At 37.7% G+C, this 23,067-nt stretch overlaps 1 protein-coding gene across 6 annotated transcripts in view; it reads left to right on the top strand.

Moving 5' to 3' along the window:
- Positions 1–23,067, top strand: part of utrn (utrophin) — a 327,279-nt gene that overhangs the window by 57,289 nt on the left and 246,923 nt on the right. For all 6 annotated transcript variants that reach the window (XM_057822866.1, XM_057822869.1, XM_057822867.1 and 3 more), the window contains 13 exons: positions 2,933–3,051; positions 8,573–8,710; positions 8,823–8,936; positions 9,028–9,183; positions 11,848–12,018; positions 12,098–12,280; positions 12,348–12,482; positions 14,641–14,790; positions 19,400–19,561; positions 19,639–19,770; positions 19,896–20,069; positions 20,157–20,312; positions 20,395–20,565. In XM_057822866.1, the coding sequence (XP_057678849.1) occupies positions 2,933–3,051; positions 8,573–8,710; positions 8,823–8,936; positions 9,028–9,183; positions 11,848–12,018; positions 12,098–12,280; positions 12,348–12,482; positions 14,641–14,790; positions 19,400–19,561; positions 19,639–19,770; positions 19,896–20,069; positions 20,157–20,312; positions 20,395–20,565 (1,961 nt within the window). The remainder of the gene's footprint in view (positions 1–2,932; positions 3,052–8,572; positions 8,711–8,822; positions 8,937–9,027; positions 9,184–11,847; positions 12,019–12,097; positions 12,281–12,347; positions 12,483–14,640; positions 14,791–19,399; positions 19,562–19,638; positions 19,771–19,895; positions 20,070–20,156; positions 20,313–20,394; positions 20,566–23,067) is intronic.

Raw genomic sequence — 23,067 nt, 5'->3', positions numbered from 1 at the left:
TGAAGGTTCTTGTAGGGGTCATTTGCATCAACTCTACAGTGCCAACTAGTGGCGAAAGAAAGAAGTTTTAAAAAAGGCCTTTCCTATTGGGTTTTTTCAACATAGAGCAAGGAAATTTGGGGAGTAGATACCTTATGCAAAACTGCTCCAAAAAGTCTCTTGCACCCATATTCCAAATCCAACAGGAAATTGGGTATTTTGGATCGAATGTGAAATTTTCATGGGTTCACAGTAAGAGTTTACATTTGGAGGCTTGAATATGCATAAAAACTCACCAAAATTTGCACATACATGCGGCTTTGGATAACGTTCGATAATCTTGCAACGTTACGAAAAAATTTAACAAAATGGCTCAGTGGCGCCCCCTTGAAATTTTCAAAAAGGCCTCTCCATTTAGGTTTTTCTAACATAGAGTGATGAAATTTGGAGAGTCAAAACTTTGTGCAAAACTGCTCCAAAAAGTCTCTTGCACACACATTCCAAATCCTACAGGAAATCGGGTATTTTGGATTGAATGTGAAATTTTTATCGATTTACAGTGTGCACATTTTACACCTTGGCACCTAGGGAATTAGTTTGATCATTCTCAAAATTGGCGAGCCTGTTCATGAGGCATATGAAATCTTAAGTTATAAAAATGGTGTGTTTTCATTCACGGGCCTGACCTGGGCGGGGTGCCAAAGTCGGCCATTTTTTCGCCAAAACACCGAATTCGGAAAATGACTGATAACTCCCTCATACAACGTTCAATCTATTTTAAATCTGGCATGTGTGTGAGGTATACTAGCCTGAGCAGGACTGGATTGAAAATTTACCATTTGTGCCTGGCGCCTCCTAGTGGGAACAGGAAATGCCCTTTTTTACGGGACACACTCCTCCTCTAAAGGGAAAAAATCAATCTACCTCAAACCTGCAAAAGGGAAGCCTTAAGACCTGTGTTCAGGTGCCTGATGAAAAATATTGAAGTTTCGTTGAAGCGGAGGGGTCCAAACAGGAAAGTGAAAATGACTGTCAACAATTTTTCTCTCCAAAAACTTTGAACAGTCATAACTCGGCAGATATACAACATATCTGCGCCAAACTTCCCGTGCTTGTTGAGAGTCATACCCTGAAGGGCCTTGTAGGGGTCATTTGCATCAACCCTACAGCGCCAACTAGTGGCAATAGAAAGTCACTCGTTTTTCCAATACATGTCCAGTTCTTTTCAGGTTGGTCATTGTAGTTTCAAGACCTATTAAAATACTTATTTACGGCCCATGTCCACGTGTCTCTGTCTGTTGCCGTGACGACCCTTTGTTCGCCATTTAAAGGAAATATTTTTTTTCAGAGACTCAGGCAGCTTATAGAGCCACAATAGTTGGCACACTTGGTCGAATTGGCCCAGTTAGAAGATTAATTTTAGTTTTGAATAAGGGCTTGGCTGCACAGCTCAGTAGTGGCTCCTTTTTTGTAGTACTTTCTCCAATAGGGGTTTTTATCTCTTGGGTGTGGGAATGTAAATAGGCGACTTTCGAGCATGTTAGGTTCTAATGAGATGATTAGAGAGGAGGATCTGCCACCGCCCTGACCTGCACACAGTCCGAGTTGCGTGACGTCCGAGTTGCGCTAGATCGCGAGGGCCCGTTCAGTCCTGCTTGCAGGCCTAGTTATTTTTATTCTTTCTTTGTTTGGATCGATTATTATCATCTAAAATATCGGGCTGCGACAGTAACAAAAAAAAAATACAACTAAGCGATAGTTATGAGGTAGATATCTATGACCTATTTACAGACACAATTTTTTATCATTGTGACGTTTGAAATATGCGAGTGAATAATTTTTTAAAGTCGTTTTTTTTTTTTTTTTTAACTAAATATTAGACATCAATTAATGATTCTAAACTAAAAATAACATTTTGAATACCGGTAATAAATATAATTACCTTCTTTTTATGGCTGGGTTGAAACAAAAGCGGTTGCGCAGTGTCTGTAAACAGGGGTCTCCAGGGTAAAACGGACAAATTAAAAATAGTTTGTGGCCTTAATGTGTCATGAAACTTCTATGGCAGCATATAGACATTGTTCAATCAAACTCAACACTTCTTTTGGCTTAAAAGACAGCAGTTTATTTTAAAGAGGGGTGCAAGAGCAGAAACTGCTTTTTCAGCCTTGTCTGTCTTTTCCGCCATATAGTTTTATAGGTGTCACTCTTGAGAAAAAAACAAAAAAGCAACCAACAATTTGCTACCAAAATCTTCCACTGAAATAGTGTCTCTGTTAACTTGATGGCTGCTGTTGTTGGCGCTAGACGCCAAATCTATCTAAACTGAAATTGGCGTTCATTCGAAACCAGAGTATTCTTAGCCAGTCTTTCAGATTTTCGGAGCAATCACAAGTCACTTTCTGTTCATTTACAGGTCGCTTCCTGTTGAGTTTGAGTCACTGCCTTTTCTTTTGGGGTGATTCCCATGTCACATCCTGTTTATTAACCCAAAATCAACATGAAGTGACCCAGGAAATGCCCCAAAATCAACAGGAAGTGACTGAAAAGCAACAGCAAATGACTTGAAATGCCCCCAAATTAAACTGATTGGTCGCTGTTGACTGCCATAGACGTCCAATCCATTTGAAGTGGGAGGGTTCCCAGTTCAAATGAATTGGATGTCTACTGGTTATAAACTCAATTCAAATTGTTTTTCTGTTTATTATTTGTATTGTAAAATATTGTAGAATGACCGCCTGAACAATGTATCGATAATTGTGCTATAATCATTATCGTGAGCCTTGTATCGCAAGTCGTATTGTACTGTGAAGTACCCAGAGGTTCCACCCATACTGTTAACATACTAGCTGTCATACCCTACTCGTCCACACAATTTCAACTTCCCGCTTCCCCCATGTGGTGTAGAAGCATGTATGGAAATTCATCATGATTGCCTTCATTGCTTTTCCAGCTCTGGAGGCCATCCAGGCACGATCTCTTCTGGTGGAAGGCCTAGAGGCCAGGCTTTCTGCTCTGAGACGAGGAGTCAACGACATTGCTGCAACTGAGGCAGCAGTGCAGCGAGCTCAGGTAAGTGAAGCTGCGTTACTGCTGTACTGCTGTTAAACGCTTAGCAAAAACAGACTTGAGCTCCTGCTCCTTCACGTTTTTGCTCTGTAAGTAATTTACTTAAAGTGTGTTCAACAAACTAGTTAGTTGTTTTAAATGTTGGTCTGGTACACTTTACAAATATGTAGTTTTCCTTTGACTTAATGAATTGTGATTTAAAAAAATATGCAAAGTAACTCACTGATCCGTGCTAATTTTATTAGCTTGAAATGAAAAACCAACACAATTAGCATGTTTTACCAAGTTATGTTTCATACTATTTCATATACCAACCATTTTTGTGTGTAATTCCTTTTCATCTTCAGAGAAAATAACGGAACGACAAAGTACAGACTCTTGTCAGATGTTTTTGAAATAACTGACCATAATACATATATAATTCATGGAAATACCTAATTAGCTAAATATCTGTAATCACATTAACATCATTGTAATCAACTAATGAAACTACTCAGCACCTCACTCGCAGTACTTAAATCATACCTTTTCAATAGGTGATGTATTTTTAATAACTACTGTATGGACAGTACATATACAGCACAGTATTTTACAATCGTAACTAGTGCTGCAACGATAAATCGATCCACTCGAGTAATTCATTTAGGTTCAAATCAAATTTTACTGCTTCGAGGATTCGTTTAGAGTGGCGTTGTGATGGTTTGTTTTGGAAGTGTTTGCATTTTGTTTTATTGATTTGGGTGGATACACTGCCCTCTTGTGGCAACAGTGAATATGCCGTAACTCGTCTAACATGGCTGAATCCAGCTGCAGCCCTGTTAAGATCGACATAAACTATGTTTCTGTTTGAGCTTATATGTATTCGTTATTTAGTTTAGAAGTATAGCAGTTTTTTGTGGGAATACGTATGTATTTTAATGATTTGTTAAAGGATACCACGGATAGAAAGAGATGTACTTCTTAAAAGATAAATGTTGGTACGAGTTGTAATAATTTGATATTAAAACTGCTCTTAATGTTTTCGTTTTAATGAAATTTGTAAAACTTTAATTAAAAAAAAACAAAAAACTAATAGCTCGCCATTGTTATTGATGTCGCAGAACGTGATATCACATTGGCTCCGTGCTGTACTTCTACAGTGTCGCTCTATCTAAGGTAGTGATTTAAATACACCCCTAGGTGTCAATGGCGTGTTTTAAATTAATTAGCGATAAGCTAACGAGTGCGTTTTGTCTCTCAACGGACGTTTCCTGTTTTACTGCGGGTTCATTGTACCTTAACGTTCATTTCAGTGTGGTCTTCACAACGTACAAGACCCCTGATAATGGCTCCCAGCATCATAGTTTGTACAGTATATTGCGACTAAATATTGCCATCCAGTGTATTTGTTGAGCTAAATGAGTTGCTAAAATGTTTAGAGTTTTACCAAAGTCTGAGTAAGTTTTATGTGTATTTTGCATATCTTGATTGTGAATGCCAGCTCCTTTTGCATTGTTTTTTAACCGTGTGAGAATATGGCCTCATCAATACAGATTGAAGCGCTTTTCTTTTTGTGAACATTATTTTTTGAGGGAGATATAATATTATTTTTGTTATATTTCGCTATTATATACTTATGTTTGTTGCGAAGGATTTGAAGAAATACTCTGGAATTTTATTTCTTATTCGCATTAAATGCTCTTTTGAAAGTGCAGTCTCAGTTAGCCTTTGTTTCACATCTCCTAAAATTGATTCTGCAACGCATTCAATGTTTCTTATACGATTATACGAATTCGAACTAACTAGTTGATAAATTAATCGATTACTTAAATAATCGATAGTTGCAACCCTAATCGTAACTCGCAAACTAACACACAAAACAGTTTAAACTAAACCAGACTACGTTCTCTCTTTAAATAATGCCATCTAGTTCTGTCTCTGTATGTTTCAGTCTTTTGTTTTATCTGCAGCTGAGAAAACAGATGCGCAGATGTTTTTTTGTTCTGTGCTTTTCTATGTGTGCACGATGTTTAAACATGTATGACATCATTTCCAACCCCCATCAGTCACTCTTGTCTGTCACTCACTTTTTTCTGCACTGTATCAGACTACCTGATCAACAAACGTGCGTTTGCGTTTAATATACTGTGCATATATACACAGTATATATTGATTAGTTTCCTCAAATAGATTTTCAGAAATCACCAGTTTTTATATCAGCTTTTTGTGTACTTTTTTCATCCTATACTAAAGTAGAGGAGTTTAGTCAGTTTTTTTTAACCGCCTCCTCCCCGTCTTTATCCCGCATTGGAATGTGGTTCAGTCTGAGCTCTTGTTTTGGCGGTGGTGCCGGTGAGGTGGGGGCCGCTGGGTAGTTGGTGCATTCTGGGCACTGCGCCCTGACATGCCGCACACATTTCTGTGTCACGGAAACATGAGAACATCAAGTCTTACGACACAACAATTCATAAAGGCCAAGTGTTGGCTTGAAATTACCTGAAATTTAACTACGTATTATCAAAAGACATGAAATGTTTTTTTAAGCCTTTATTGGGCTCTCATTTACTTCATTTGCTACCATTGACAGTGATAGATGTACGTATATTGGGTTCAAAACCGCAATTAATATTAGAGGTGTGCCATCTTTGGCACCCCACGATTCGATTCGATAACGATTCAGCGTACTACGATTCGATTATTGAAACAAACAATTTTATGTCCATTATTTATTTAAAATTTCCTATTGATTCAACAGGAACGATGGAAACATGCCCATACCACAAAAAGCTGCCCTTAAACTGCTTATTTTTATTTATTTATTTATTTATTTATTTATTTATTTATTTTTTACAAGAAAGTGCAAAAGCATTAACCATTTTAAAGGCAGTACTTGTTTCTCAACATGCCCATACAACACACAGCTGACCTTGAGATACTCTTTTTCACAAGAAGGTGCAACAACATTAGCTGTTTCAAAGGCAGTACATATTTCTCTCAACAAGACAATAAAATTTACAATGGTGGAATTAATTCCACATTTTCTGGAAACAAACAAAGTGTCTTTAGAAATAAGACTATAACCAGTATACTTTGTTTTCACAGATTTCTGTTCTATTTCGCATGATTGTAGTGTTACCGCTGTACTTAATCCTGGTTTTAAATGTTCTGCATCTAATAATCGATTTTTTTTTTGGAACTCATTTACTATCATACCCTAATCTGTCCTATCGTCGCTCTTCCTGTTCAATTAGTTATTTAAGTGCATTCCCTCTGTAATAGAAGTTGTAATGAGCTTTGCAATGCTATTCATAGCTAGGGATGGGAATCGAAATCCGATTCCAATTCGGAACCGGTTCCTAGTGTTTCGAGGCCTCGACATCACAATGAAAAAGCCTTAACAATCCCTTTAACGAGTCCTGAAGACGCATATTGCGTCGTGACTGTCTTGCTGTCCAAACACATCAAACTAGCATGGCGCCAAGAACCACCCGCTCCAAAGTTTGGCTACACTTCACCAGGAAAGAGGGTGAAAATGAAAGGTTACGATGGTTTGGCACGAGCATTGCAGCTGTAAACATAACAATTACAGCACGTAGGTTCAAACGCTTGAAAGTGTGTCTTCACTTCACGAGGAAACATTTACAATTACAACAAAACGACTTACAATCATTGCAAGGTGGATATAACTGCATCGGGAGGGAATAGACTGCACTGTCCTCACAGAGACAGCTATACAGCTAGCTAAACTCCGAAATGACGATACAGGAGACGTTGGTTTAATTTGCTGACTTTATTCAACCATCACTTGAAGAGTGAAACTAAAAATAGAAATGAAACAAATCAATTTCGTCCCCAATAACAAACAGGTTTGCATCAACGTAAATCAGCGATGATTAGCGGCTAATTGAGTAATAACAAAGCAGTCAGCATGCGTTCGCTAGCATTAGCACATCGTTCAAACCACTACACAACTGGATTTAAGTGTCCGATCGCGAGTGGAAACACACAACAACAACACAAAAGATGATACATACAGGCGTTGCCTCTGTAGATATTTTACAAGCATTAACAAAGAACGTAGGGTCGCAGCAGTGCTTCCCTCTCTCACTAACTCGCTCACTCGCCTTGGATGCGGCATTTCTTCTTCACGTGAGCGCGTTCTTCTTCGCGTGAGGAAGCGCAAGGGCGCCCCCACTTGAGCGTGAAAGCACCATAAAAACTAAAAGGCATGCATTTCAATATACTGGTAAATAATACTTTAACAGGAGTCCCCAAACTACGGCCCGCGGGCCGAATACGGCCCGCCCCGACATTTGGTCCGGTCCACTGAATAATACCAGAGAGCATTTTGATTTTTTTTCTTTTTTTTTTTTCTCAATAGTGTTAATTATTTTCTGGCCTTTTTCTGTGAAGAACTCAGAGAGGGTTATTTGGTTATTATCTATTTGATTAATAGAGTTATTTTTATTAATTATTATTATATTATTATTTTAATTTTATTTACTTTTGTTCCGTGAAATATCCAGAAAGGGTTATTTGATTGTGGCATTCGGAAAAACAATATTTTTTTACATTTAGGCACTCCTGCAATCGTCACACTTTTTCTGTTACAAACTGACCCCGGCCCCTCATCAGAGAAGGGAAAAGTTATGCGGCCCTCACTGGAAAAAGTTTGGGGACCCCTGCAAGTTTAACACATATCGCTAACGGCAGACCAACGACCTATATGCCAATATATACCAATATTTTTTATTTCTATTACAAAAATGTTTCAGTAAAATGTTACATTCTTGTGCATTTGCCACTTATTGCCACCGTTAATTTTGAGGCTTTGGGCCTCTTTTGACCTTGTTGTGAGTTTTTAAGGTTGTGACTTCTGATTAAACAAACTCAATGCCAATCAAAACGTTTGTTCTTCTTTTTCCCCAAATTAGAATCGATAAGAGAATCGATAAAGAATCGAATCGTTAATCAATATCGATAATGGAATTGGAATCGTAAAAATCCTATCAATTCCCATCCCTACTCATAGCGAGGTAGCATATACTGTATACTGTATATACAATGTATATCCATACTTATTAATATCACAGATCCCTCTTTTTCCCCAATGGCATTGAGTTAAATTCTATGAAATTTAAAAAATAATAATAAAAACAAGTTAAGAGTATTATTGGAAATAAAATTTCCCGGTTTATTTATTTTATTGTATTAATTTTGTTGTTATTAACATGTATTAATTTACACTTTTATTTATTGATAGAATATATTAAAATAATGATTTTATATATTTATACGTACATATTTAGATATATAAATGATATGTTTGTGTGTAAATATGCATTTAAAACTGCCAGGGTTTTTTATTATGGTCAGTATTGGATAAGTTTTGTATTTTATTTTATATTTTTTTATTGTTTTTTTTCTATTCACATACAAGCAGCCCCCCACGCCCTAAAAAGGGATGCATTTTAATCACAAAAAATTACCACGTGCCTTAACAAATGGTTAAAGTCTATTGAAAGTCCTTTTTTTCCCTCTGTAGGGTTTGTGTCTTGATATTGAACAAACACAGCAAGCCTCCCATCCCGCAGAGCAACAAAGATGGACTCAACTGTCCACGAAAGCTCGGGAGGAGATGGCCGGTCTTAAGTGCATTTTGGGAAACATGAAGGACAATCAGGTAAAATAGCTTATCCTCCCTATTTATTATGGAGGACACATGTTCCACACCCACCATATTTTACTTCCTTTAAAATGTGTAGTGCTCTAAACGTGAGTTATGTTGCATTCAGGTGCGGACGGCGGAGGTGGAGCGCTGGTTGGAGGCGGTTCAGGAGCTTTTGTCCCGGGATGCGAGAAGGTCAAGTGACGCACACAGCTTAGAGGAAGAATTGAGTCACTGCAAGGTCAGAAGAATGCATTTGTTATAATAATAGGACGCAATATTAGGAACATTGTTCCAATTCATAATGTGGTAAAAACTCAATTTTGATGCAGGAATATGTGAATGAGATGGACTCCGTGCAAGGTGCCTTGAAGCTGATGGATGAGAATGTGAGAGCCGTGCAGGCGGCTGCAGTACCGGGGTTGGCCGAGTGGGGGCAGCAGGCGGCGGAAGACCTCCGGAGTCAAGTGGATTCCCTTTCAAAACAGGTTAAAATGTTAACTGCTTTTTTGCAAACAAATTAAAAAATGAAAGCGGGGTGTCAACCCACCTTTGTCGCAGGCCACAACATAGTTTTAGTTTCCTTTGGAGAACCATCGTTGTCATCAAATAAATCGATAACTACTTTGAGAGTCAATGAAGCTTTTAAGAGACATTGTTGACCTCAGAATTGTCCAGATGGTATTTTTAAAGACTCTTAATAACACATATTTTCCTACATATTTCATAAAAATTTAAGAAAAAAAGGAGGAAAACAACAGTAAATATCTTTTTTTAACTTTTAAGTAGTCCCTAGGTTATGACGTAACCGATTTACGTGATTTGGAATTTACGTCGCCGAAGAGAGTCCACCATTCTGTCTCCAGTCGTTTATTTTATTTCATTTTTTAAAAATTTGCTTAAACAGTACTTAGTTGCCGTTCTTTATGTCATGTTGCGGCTTCTCCCACGTTGCCGACTCCTTTTACGAGTCCCGATCAGTTTTTTTTTTAGTCCAGACAGCGGGCTCACGTTGAGAGAGGCGACGCTGGCCACCTGAGCGGCCATGATTTCCCTCCTTTCTCGTCTCCCTACTTTTTCCACAGCGGCTTTTTCTCTCAGCAAGGCGACTCTCTTGCGATTGAAGCCCGAATAGTCATCTATTATAACTGCATTTAACACAACGTACCTCACATTATTTAATTTTTTTGCTTTTTTGCATTAATATGACATATAATACCGTATTGGCCCGAATATAAGACGGTGTTTTTTTGCATTGAAATAAGACTGAAAAAGTGGGGGTTGTCTTATATTCGCGGTCTAAAGGTTATATCCATTCACGACGCTAGATGGCGCCAGATATCATTGAAGGGATGTTCTGTCATGACAGATCTCAGCTACTCTCCAGTTTAACCAGTTTGCATTATTTTATTGCTATGTTTTTCCTTATTCAGATTTGTTACAGTTACAGGTAGACTTCACTTTGATGGTTAATGCAGTTATTGCAATTTTGTTGTTTTATCACAATAGATTGGTTTATTTACATTTCATAAACAAGAAGCCATTCATTTGCGTATGTGATTGCACTTTAGTTTACATATTTAAATGTTCAGATATTAAGATTTGAATGAGGCAAAATAACATGCTTTTTCTCTCAAATATTTTGTTATAATCATTTGTTTCAGATGTACTGTAATTATTTTCTGTATGAAAATTAATTTGGTGTTCAAAAAGTCTTTTTTTCAAACTTGAGTCTTGAAAAAGAGGGGGTCGTCTTTAGGGCTGTCCCAAACGACTAATTTTCTCCCGATTAGTCAGCCGACTATTTTTACGATTAGTCGACTAATCTAATAATTAATTATTTATTTATTTATTATTGTATTTTTTTAAACTAATTTAGCAATGAAATTTTTGTTGATGCTTATCAATTAAAAAAAAAAAATTGGAACACTCAAATCATTTATTAAAGTACAAATAAACACGTAAATAACAATAATAAATCACAAATAAACAATGAGTTCAAATGCTGATAGAATTAACTAGTGTAGCATCCCGATTGAAAATATGGTCTCTTAAACTGATGGTTTACAACTTTTATTCCATCCTTGATGTAAACACACCGTAAGAGCTACGGCGCACACAAATAAAGCAACACAATTAGAAATTAACAAAAACTTTTCACCTTTTTCCTTTTAAACCTTATTTATATATCAATGAATTGCCTATATGAATTGCCTTTACCTTATTACCTTATCATTGACAATCTCTCCCTTGAGTGCAATCACTGTATATACTGTATATATTTATGACCTTTTAACCTTATATAATTTTCTATACCATAAAATAAAACATAACATGAAATAAACCTTTCAATTATCATTAAGAACAATACTAATAGCACTTATAGGCCCATTGTCAATGAAACATTATTATTTAGTAAGGCGACAGCACCCTCTGGTGTACAAAAAATGAAAGAAAGAAAAAAAAAAAAAAACCTTACAAACTGCGTGAAGGCGCTTGAGGTGTTTCTTCACGGCCGACGTGCAGCCAAGCTTGGCACTGAAGAGACAGGACAGAAGAGTCCTTTGTTTCTTTGAAATAAGTCAGTGTTTTGGCCACTCTGGTGCGCTTTTTTTGGCTTTGTGCCGCTTTCCCTGCTTGCAAACAGAGCATCCGACATTCTAACTTTCCACGCATATATTTTTTTAACCCTTCATTAACCGTCGACGGCATGTTGTGCTCGTCGACGGATTTACGTCATCGATGACGTCGACTACGTCGACTAGTCGGGACAGCTCTAGTCGTCTTATAATCAGGGCCGTCTTATATTCGGGCAAATTCGTTTAATACATGTTTTTGGATCGTTATTTTGAGATTTAGGGGGTATTTATGGTTATTTAAAAGGGTTAATTCCGATTCGTGCGGAAATTTGGGTTACATGGCTAGCTTAGGAATGGAACACTTTTTGTTTAAGAGAAAAAAAAATTCATTTGATTTTTTTTTTTTTTTTTGATGGAATTGTATTTGTTTTATTTTAACCAGAAACATGAAATTGAACCACAAAATTATTTACTTACATGCGGGCCACACCAAATGAAATGGTGGGCCATATCTGGCCCCAAAGCCTTGAGTTCGACACCAGTAAATTAAAGCATCTTCAATTTGTTTTGCAGTTGCTGAGCTTACAGGATCGTTTGTTAGAAAGTCAGGAGAAGCAGGTGAATTTGAAGAAAGACTTGGCCGAGATGCAAGAATGGATGGCTCAAGTGGACGAGGAGTTCCTAATGAGGGACTTCGAGTACAAGAGTCCTGAGGAGCTCGAGACCGCGCTGGAGGAAATGAAGGTGAAGAGATGGCGACGTTATGGTGAAAGCGACATTTTCAACAAAAAGTAGTTAACTCTTCTGATTTGTTCTTTAACAGAGGGCTAAAGAGGATGTGCTACAGAAGGAGGTGAAAGTGAAGATCCTGAAGGACAGCATCAACACGTTGGTCGCCAGAACAGCGCCGACTGGTGGTGGTGGCTTGACATCACAGCTGGAGGGCGTTCTGGGTAACTACCAGAAGCTTTGCGACCGCCTCAAGAGCAAGTGCCACACCTTGGAGGTAAACTTGCCCCTCACTGCAGTTGGGAATCAAGGAAATAGCGCTGATAATATTTCATCAAATGCAGGAGGTGTGGTCGTGTTGGATGGAGCTGCTGCAGTATCTGGACATGGAGCAGTGTTGGCTAAACACGTTAGAGGAAAAGCTGCAAGCTACGGAAAGTCTGCCGGAGAGCACTGAAGTGTTTCATGATGCGCTTGAGGTAGGTCATATGTGTCCCATTTCAACAAATTATAAAAACAATTTAACTAAGCGTGGTACCCATTTTTGACCAAAAGTTTCCCATGAATTCCCATTGACACATTCAAATACTGGTTTCACACCCTCGTCAGCCCTTTTTCTTAATATTCACATCTTCGCATTTCAACGCATTCAATTCCTGTAATAATACTAATACAGTATGTAACATTGACATTTTTGACAAAAAAATCACCATTTTTGACCAAAACATACCCTTGAAAATCGAAAAGGACAGGGTTCACATCTTTGCCAGTGCTTTTTTGTTTTTTTGTTTTTGCGATTTGCCTCATTCCAGTTTCAACCTATTTAAAACATTTTAACTCCCACTCATCTTTTTAAACTAGCTTTTCACATATAATTATTTTCTTTATTGTTTTGTTCTGTTCTCGTTGTTTGCTGTTTTTTTGTTCCTACTGTAAAGCGTCTTTGAGCATTGGAAAAAAGTGCTGTACAAATAAAATGTATTATTATTATTATTTTTATTTTTCACATGTTCATGTTTTTAACTACTTAGTCACCATTAGCATAATTGCATCCCTCCCACAATTTCTCTAGAAGTTGCACCACCATGTTTAATGTACTATTAATGCAGAAAAAATACATTCCCTTAATATTATTTTATAAAGAAACATTCTATCAACTTAAAAAAGAAAGAAAAAAAGAAAACTACCACAATTTTCACACTATAAGGCGCACCTTCAATGAATGGCCTATTTTAAAACTGTTTTCATATACAGTGATCCCTCGCTACTTCGCGCTTTAAACTTTGCACCCTCAGTCCATCGCGGATTTTTTTTTTCAAAAAAAAAAAAAAAAAAAAAAAAACAGTTGCTGTGGCAACTAATTATGTGTAAGTGAGAGGATTTGACTCACTCAATGAAGTGCTGCCTCGGAAGAGACAGGCTCTGACTGCGCATTACGCGGGCGGGGGGATAAGGAAGCACGAGCTGGAATGAATGTGTGTGTTTGGTGACGTTTGAGGCAGCTGGACGTGTTGTGTTCGTGGCAATAAATGCCACATGTTAAAAGTGATCCTGAGCAGTTTGTAATTTCCACATGTCACTCCAAGAGTCACAGCCAAGGGAGATAACAGAAGCATTTAATAAAGCCAAGCATTTTTCTACTTCAGTACTTTATTTTTCTTTAAAAATAATTTGGTGTGACAGTAACATTTTTAAAACGTATCCTAATTATTGTATTTGAAGTGCTTAAAAACAATTTCATAATATATATGTATATATATATATAATATATATATATATATATATATATATATATATATATATATATATATATATATATATATATATATATATATATATATATATGTATATTTAAATTTGGGGGAAAAAGTGAAAAAACACATCTTTTGTTTATCTCTTTCCAATGCTAAACCTGAAAATTACATTGAACACACACAAAAAATACTTTGGTTCTGGTCCCCATTAACTGCGTAGAAAGAGGGATCACAGTATAAGACGCACCGCATTATAAGGTGCATTAGTAGAAGTGGTTGGGGTTGCGTTATACAACCACTAGATGGTTCTGTGCTAAAGGGAATGTCATGCCATGGTTAACCAATATTGAACAATATACAAGGCGCAGCGGATTATAAGGCACACTGCCTGCTTTTGAGAAAATCGAAGGCTCTTAGGTGCGCCTTATAGTTTGGAAAACACTGTATATAAAACATCAATCCCCCTCTTTAACACCACATCTTCCAAACATTGCCCACTGACAACTGTAGAAAAGCAGAGAATTGTCCAAAATGTACTAGAAAGTGTGTCCCAAGACTTTTGTCCTCATGGAGTCTACTCTTGTAAAGAGTCTCGCTCCCAGCCTGTGTCTGGCTGGTTGCTATATCTGTAGCTTGCCCGCAGCATCGCTGTCAAATTCACTTAGCGTCATGCTGCTGTTTCACCCTATGATGATGCATTGTTAAAAAAAAAAGATGACTTGAAGACATAAACACGCTCCCATAAAAGAAAAGTCCACTAAATGACCTCAAACATACGGCCGTCGATTCTCTCACATTTCTATCTCTTGTTCACTTCTCACCATTTTCTTCAAAGTCGCTCACTTGTAATTCTCACTCGCTTGCTCGTCCAATCACCCGCCAGAGTTTGGAGACCGTTCTCCGTCACCCGGCGGACAACCGCACACAAATCCGAGAGCTGGGTCAGACGCTGATCGACGGCGGCATCCTGGACGAGCTCATCGGCGAGAAACTTGAAGCCTTCAATTCCCGCTATGAGCACCTCAGTCAGCAGGTGAGCACTTAGAAGGTCTACTTAACGTTTTACAGGGCAAGTGACTATTTTGGGAAATTTAAAAAACTTTGCCTCATAAAGATTTGGCGTGAACATACGTCGACATCACATTTTGGCTTATTTAGGCCACAATATTAATTTGATATAGTACATAGGCCTGTTACGATAACAAATTGTAGTTGCTGGGATAGTGTCTCATAAATTACTGCTGATATGTGATATTATTGTCAATGTTTAAAACAATTCAACCACTGATGTAGTGACGATACATCCTAATAAATTACTGATTCAAATGCAATAAATTGTTATTCTTAAATAAAACACAAACTATATTGAAAATAATAAATATTTTTAAATTAAAAACACACAATACATAACGGGTCATTTCAAAACTAGTACAGAATATGAAATAGGTGCGAAACCAAACACTATTTTTTGTCTCTTCCAATTACAGCCCATCAAAAGTGTTTATTTGATTCAGAATGACTGTGATCTTGTCCTGCACAATACACATGCTTGCTAATTTGAAGCTAAATTGCCATTTAAATTTTTGATAATGGGTGTCATTTTAATGCTATCCTTAATGTAGAACCTAAATTATGAATGAAGTATAAAGTAAGTATGAGATTAACTCCAGAAATCGTATTTACATGTTGAACATGACATTGACATGCTTTTTTTTTTTTAAATGTTCACCAGAAGAACAGTCGCTAAGCCGTTAACCGTAAGCTTTACACTCGATAAAAAAAATAAAATAAAATAAAAGTGCATGTCTCCTATTTTTGTCATGCGTGTGGTGTCAGTAATAGATTTTTTTAAGGCTAGGTTCATACCGCAGGTCTTAATGCACGTATCAGATTTTTTTTGTGTTTTTCCGACTCGAGTTAGACTTTACAGTCTGAACGTGAAAGTCTCATAGAAGTGGACCATTTCGAATCCGATATGGGTGTCTGTCGTATGTGGTTTAAATCTGATCTGGGCCACATTTTTCCAGAATGTGGCGGTGGTCTGAACTGTCAAGTCTCCCAAATCGGTAATCATGCAGCAATTATGCCAGCAAAGAGTGAGAGCAGCACGCAAGACAGCAGTGATGTAGCTGTTCAATAGCATTAGCGCCTAGTTTGAACTCGGCTTGTAGTACACAGGAGGCACCACAAACATAAAAAAATACAATGAAGAAAAGGATAAGCCTGATAATGCTCGGTTTCTCCGTGCGCCAGATGAGCAATATTTCAGTAATGCTTACGTGGCCAAGTCGGGGCAAACTGACACACAAATACTGTATGTGGACGCCTAGAGCTTATGTTTTCGATTCTGTCTGTTTGTTGAAGACCAATAAAGGGATTACTATCAAACTTGCACTATGTTTGTAATATGAAATGAAATTTTCGGTGATGAGGTCAGATGTCAAATTTTTTTTTTTTTTTGGTAACCTGATTTACAGATTAACCTATTTAACTCAAATTTGCAGGATAGGTGATCTAATAATATTTTATTTTTATATCAAGGCATCAGGTTGTTGTTGTTCCCATGAACACAAATTTTGAATTCCTACTCTCTTTCATTTGTGAACCGACCATCTTGAAACTTGGTAGCTATGTAGCATAGGCCAGTGTCTATCGATCCTCTGAACCTGATTTTTGAGTTTTTCTATAAGGGCTAATCAAATAATTGCGGAATTATAGATAGGTTAATTAGCCAGTAGTGGGTGAGATTCTGCAGGGTAGGAATTTGCCAGTAGAGCAGTGTTTTTCTACCTTTTTTGAGCCACAGCACACTTTTTACATTTGAAATTAAAATCGCTGGGCACACCAACAGCAAAAAAAGTTAAAAATGAATTTCTGTAGCCTATATTAATGATATAAAGTCATGTACTGAAAAGGAATCAAACAAACACAAAGAAAAACACATTTTATAATCATATTTTTACTCACTCAGTCTGACTTGTTGTATTGCAGTCTTGCTTTTGGCAGCCATTTGAATTTTTGTCTTGGTCTTTTGGACAAAATACATATTAGTCTGAGTCATATTTGAAACTTTTAAAAGCATTTTTCTCTTTTAAACCTGTCAATCGATGTCACAGTTATAGTTTCACTAGCTCCAATGCCTCCTACTTCTTATGCATCACTCAACATAGTCATTAGCTACCTGTTGACACCTACTGATATGGAAGAATATGGCATGATTTCCGACCATTGAATAGCACAGCTCAGCAACGGCACATTTGCGGATTTATTTTCAAAAAAAATTTTTTAACATAAATTAGGTGAAAGTGGTTGATTTTCCACGGCACCTAGGGCTGCAACTAACTATTCATTATAATATATGATTAATCGGATGATTAAACGATTAATCGTATAAATGTCACCTCTTTCATTTAACTTCACAATTTGCCTCGAAGTTGTTTTCGGCATGTTGCAAGTAGCAATGAAGACAAAATGTATGACTATTTCCTTCAACTTTATCGATTATGAAATATGTTGGCAACTAATTTATTAATCGATTTAATCGATTAGTTGTTGCTGCCTTCTTCAGAAGCTAGTTTAAACAGTAAGATGTCAGAAAATTGGCAAAAATGTGACTTGTTGTTTTCCAAAGTAAATGCAGATTTTTGTTCATGTCCTGCTTTGACTTAACGAAGAAATCTGATATTTGCAACTGAAAAGTTATAAGAATTCAGACAAGTTAAAGAAGGTCCTAAGCAATTAATCGATTACCAAAACAGTTGTCGATTAATTTGCTAATTGATTAGTTGTCGATTTATCGATTATTTGTTGCACCTCTACACCAGACACGACGCCACGGTACAGTGGTTGAAAAACACTGCAGTAGAGTAGATATGTGCCGATTACCGGTTTCAAGGCAGCGTGTTTTTTGCATCTAGTGGTGTTTTTTTCTCTCTGGCATCTTTGTTGAGAAAGGGAGATTGAGTATAATGTAAACATGAGATGAATAAAAAACACGTGCTTTTTATGGAAAATAATTCAATTATTTTTGTTCTAATGGTAATAATGTTGAGCTGTGGCTGTGGGTTTAAGCTCACCTAAAGGACTGCATTTATTTTATTTAGAATATTTATTTAAAAAATATATATATTTTAGCTTAACGTTATATTTATGTTCCAATTTGCTAATGTTTTGAAAAAGAAAAATCCTGTTCAATGCAAAAAATGTGTTTTTTCTTAGTGTTTAAACTAGGGTTGTTCCGATCATGTTTTTTTGCTCCCGATCCGATCCCGATCGTTTTATTTTGAGTATCTGCCGATCCCGATATTTCCCGAGCCGATTGCTTTTTTTTGCTCCCGATTCAATTCCAATCATTCCCGATAATTTTTCCCGATCATATACATTTTGGCAATGCATTAAGAAAAAAATGAATAAAACTCGGACGAATATATACATTCAACATACAGTACATAAGTACTGTATTTGTTTATTATGATAATAACTCCTCAAGATGGCATTTACATTATTAACATTCTTTCTGTGAGAGGGATCCACGGATAGAAAGACTTGTGACTTTGTATATTGTGACTAAATATTGCCATCTAGTGTATTTGTTGAGCTTTCAGTAAATGATACTGTAGCCATGCCCAAATTCATGATGTGAAGTGGAACCATGACTGTGCGTAGTGCTACCAATTTATATGTCTTCTCTGCGTTGGGAAATAACATAAGGTGTTAAGAAAAAGATCAATTGCTACCTTGCTTCCCCACATTGCTTCCCATGATATTTCTAATCGTAGGGGGATGGATTGTAAGGCTTTGGCCAATTAAAAAAAGGCTCCAAAGGCTGCCAAAATTCACTCTACTCATTTTACGATGCCTTTTCTCTCTCTAAATAGGTAAAACGGCGCCATTACAGATTGAGCGCGACAATGCCTGAGTGGGTGCAGTGCATGCATTAATTGCGTTAAATATTTTAACGTGATACATTTTTTAAAAAATTAATTACCGCCATTATCGGGATAAATTTGATAACCCTACCTTAAGCCTAAACTAAAGACTCTGGATGAGTGTAACATATTATGTATGTAACGTTAAATACAATTAGAAAACGATTTAATTAAAAAATATATATATATTAAAAAAAGGCATGGCCGATATTTTTTTGCCGATTCCGATACTTTGAAAATGACGTGATCGGACCCGATCGATCGGGATGCCGATTGATCGGGACATCTCTAGTTTAAACACAGGAAATCTCAAGTGACACATTTTAGAGCTGCAATATCGTGAAACCGTGATATTTTGGCTTAAGGTTATTATACCGTCAGAATCTCATACCGGCACATGTCTACAGTAGCGTGCATGTGCACACGGCGCATGACTTATTGGTGTTGCCTCTAGGTTACGAGTTAGCCAGTAGAGGCCAGCCTTCAGCCTGTAGTAGCACATACATGGTTGTTATTTATTTATTTATTTATTTGTAATGTCTTTTGTCATAAACAGAAATATATTCTGGTTATGATCCCCAATAACATTCTCAAGTTGATCAATAATAAATTGATCTTTCGCTGCCAGCCTCTCCCAGTCAAATTGGCGCCATCAATGGCAGCTAATGAGTTAATGAATGCCCTATAAAGGATTAAAGCATACCCTGTTTACAGGCTGTCAACAAGCAAATGGGCCTGGAGCAGCAGCTGACCACGTTGAAGGAGAATGAACAAGCGCTCCAAACTCTCCAGGAGTCTCTTAGTCAGTTGGACCACACGCTCACTTCCTACCTTACAGACCGCATTGATGCCTTTCAGCTTCCCCAGGAGGCGCAGGTACGCCACGTGAGCAAATATGACATTTGAAATTGCAATCATTTGAATTTTAAATGCTAATATACTTTTTTCCCTAGAACATAGCGGCAGAAATCGCAACACATGAAGTGACAGTGGAGGAAATGCGGAGAAGGAACGTGGCCAATTTGCCACCCCCGGCCACCGATGGCAAAGGTGCCAAAGGTGGAACCATGCTGGACCAGCTTCAGGTAACACTGACCTCTCCTGGTGTTCACTTGAAGCTGCACCTTTTATGTCACTGAACACTGGCTAAAGCGAAAAGACATGATGCCATTTGGCAATTTGTCAGTATTACTTTTTTCTTGTGATACAGAGAAAGCTCAGAGAGATTTCCACAAAGTACCAACTGTTCCAGAAGCCTGCTAACTTTGAGCAGCGCATGTTGGACTGTAAGAGGGTTCTAGATGGCGCCAAGGCTGAGTTGCACGTTCTGGATGTCAGGGATTTGGACCCTGAGAAAATCCAGTCCCACCTCAACGGCTGCATGGTGATAGTTGCTTCAGCGCTGCCTTGATTTATAAACGTTGCCGGAATGAACATCTTAAACTTGTGTCTTTTTCTAATCCTTCTGCAGAAACTGTACAAGCTGCTGAGCGAGGTGAAACTAGAAGTGGAGACGGTGATTAAAACAGGTCGGCAAATTGTGCAAAAACAACAGACGGAGAACCCCAAGGCCATGGACGAGCAGCTGACTGCTCTCAAACTGCTTTACAACGATCTAGGAGCGCAGGTAAACACTGAATTACTTTACAGAACAACCAGCTATAGCTGAAAATCTACAACACTCAAATTTTTTTTTTTTGGCTATGCAGGTCACGGAGGGCAAACAGGACTTGGAAAAAGCCTTGTCGTTGTCACAAAAATTCCATAAGGAGAGCGCCACCCTGCAGGAGTGGCTGACAACCAGCGAAGCAGGGCTGCAGCAGAAAAACAACAGTGGAGACATGCCGGCAGACATTGACGCGGAGATTGGTTGGGCTAATGTGAGCTCACACTCATACAAATACTACTTTTTCTTCTACCACCTAATTGCATAAGTTATAATGATAATTTCGAGTCATTCTTAGACATTTTGTGCTAGAAAAACATCCAACCAGTGTTGTTTTTGGCAGCCATTTTAATTTTCGTCTTCGTTCTTCTTTTGGACAAAAATACTTAGTCATATTTTAGTCATTTGAAGTTGTGTTAATCTTCGTCTAGTTTAAGTCAACAATTCTCAAAATGTTTTCGTCTATAAAAATAAAGGTTTCCAACAATTTCGAATGAACATTGACAGACGAGCACATAATTGTAGAGTCTACCAGGACATCAACATCTCCATGTTGATAATTCACACTCAGCAGGAAAATGGCATATTATTTGCAATTAATTAAACTCATATGGATGCCACGAACTGAATGTAAAAAGTTTTCCAAGAGTTGAAGAAGACACTCACCGAGTCACTGCACTAAATGCTAATGCTAACGCAAACGCTATGCTAACCATACACTAAGCTAACGCTACAAATTAGTTTAGTGTGTTATGATAACTCAGCACAGACCTTTAAGGGCTAAAGCAACATGGCACAGCTAAGAAAACACCACGTCCAACTACAGTGGCGCTAGGGGTGGGAACCTCTTGGTACCCTATGACACGATACGGTTTGCGATACAAAGCCAAAATAACTATGATCTCACAATACGCTGATGAGACGATTATAAATACAATGGTCAGGAAATCATTCTAAGATATTCTACAAAACAACTAATGAATAGAAAAACAAGCTATTTTCATCCTTCTGCTGTGGAATGAGTTTATCACTAGTAGACGTCCAATCCATTTGAGCTGGGTGGGTGGCAGCAAATGAACATTTGTTCATTCGCTGCCATCCCTCCCATTTCCATGGCGGTCTGTGGCAACCAATGAGTTTAATTTGGGCGTATTTCAGGCTATTTGCTGTTGATTTTTAGTCACTGCCTGTTGATTTTGGGGCATTTATGGGTCACTTATTTAGTTTATTTTGGGTTACAGAACATCAATTGATCCAAGGATCTCCCTAAATGAATAGGCAATGACTCAAACTCAGCAGAAAGTGACCTGTATATGCCCTAAAATGAACAAAAAGTGACCTCTAAGCGCCCCAACGATATACCGTTTCTTGGCAGGAGCATATCGTAAACCTTTTGGAATACAAAGTATCAAGATATATCACCATTTCGATATTTTGTCACAGACCTAAGGGGTACCTCGAAATATGTTCAGCTCGATATGCAATCTTTTGTCATCCGACGTAAAATTTGACTAATTTGTTTCTACATCTGCTCGAAATACAACGACATGAAAGCGTTGCAGACGGACGCACGGTGGATTTTCTTGTAAGAGAAATCAACACAGGTTTCAAAAAGTTGGTACAGGGGTTGAAACACGAAAAAGGTGACGCTTACCAATGAAGTGAAGATGCAATTGATAAAAAAAAAAATATGAGCGTGGGGTGCGCATCTGTGGACTAGCTCAACAATACAGCCGTAGAATGTCTACGATCTCCATGTTCCTCCTCCGACCTCTGTTCGCCAGTTTTTATAAGTTAAGGTGACGATTACAGTATTATTGTTGTAACATCGCAAAAGAAATCGCCAGCTTTGTCATTAAAAGTGAAGTAAACTGTAAACCGCACCTTTTCCTCTCTCTGTCACGTCAGCGATGCGGTGTGTTCAGGTACAGCACGCAACACACGTCCGCCACATTGGAACCCGATTCGTTACATTGTTACAGGAATTGTTATTATTTTATGATTCCGGTTGTTATTAATAAATTATTTGTTTTGCTATTTGTAATTGCCATATGTAATAGCACTAGCAGTATTTATTAAGGATTTACTGTGGGTTTTTTGGGCTGTGGAACGAATTAATGGAATTATAAAGTACAACCATTTTGACTTACATACAAGGTCTTAGAACGAATTAACTTTGTATGTAAGGGCAAACCCGTCAGGTATGTTGTCCCGTGTCTCAGGACCATAGGGGCCCCTGAATGACCCTTAATTTATTTTACTTTACATTCACATATTTCTTTATTTAAATCATTGTCTGATTAAATATTATGTTCTACTCGATATATACTTAACAACTTTAACATATTAAATATTTCAAATACATATTTTTTCCTTTTTTGCACAACGCCCCCTCCCCCTCTGTCTTAGCAGAGAATGGTTTGACCCCGCTCTCGTGCACTCAAGGCTACACTATGTACGTGCCCTGAAGCGGGAAATTAAAATCTGTCATTGTTATAAACTCTAAAAATGGCGAGTCGTCATAAATCGGGTGCGCAGAAAAGACAAAAAAGTAAAAAGAGATGAAGATTATAGAGGTGAACGAAAAAAAAATGATAACGTTTTTAAAAGGGGGACAAGAAGCCAGAGAATTGGGGCTAAGTTGGCTGTGGACGGTGATGTCGGTAAGTGAACAACAGCCGCTAACACTGAATGTTTACATTCGCGATCACCGTGA

Source organism: Corythoichthys intestinalis, chromosome 19, assembly GCF_030265065.1.
Source record: "Corythoichthys intestinalis isolate RoL2023-P3 chromosome 19, ASM3026506v1, whole genome shotgun sequence".
NCBI classification, from domain to species: Eukaryota; Metazoa; Chordata; class Actinopteri; order Syngnathiformes; family Syngnathidae; genus Corythoichthys; species Corythoichthys intestinalis.
The sequence above is the reverse complement of the archived record's forward strand: the minus strand, read 5'-3'. Positions and strand labels throughout refer to the sequence as shown.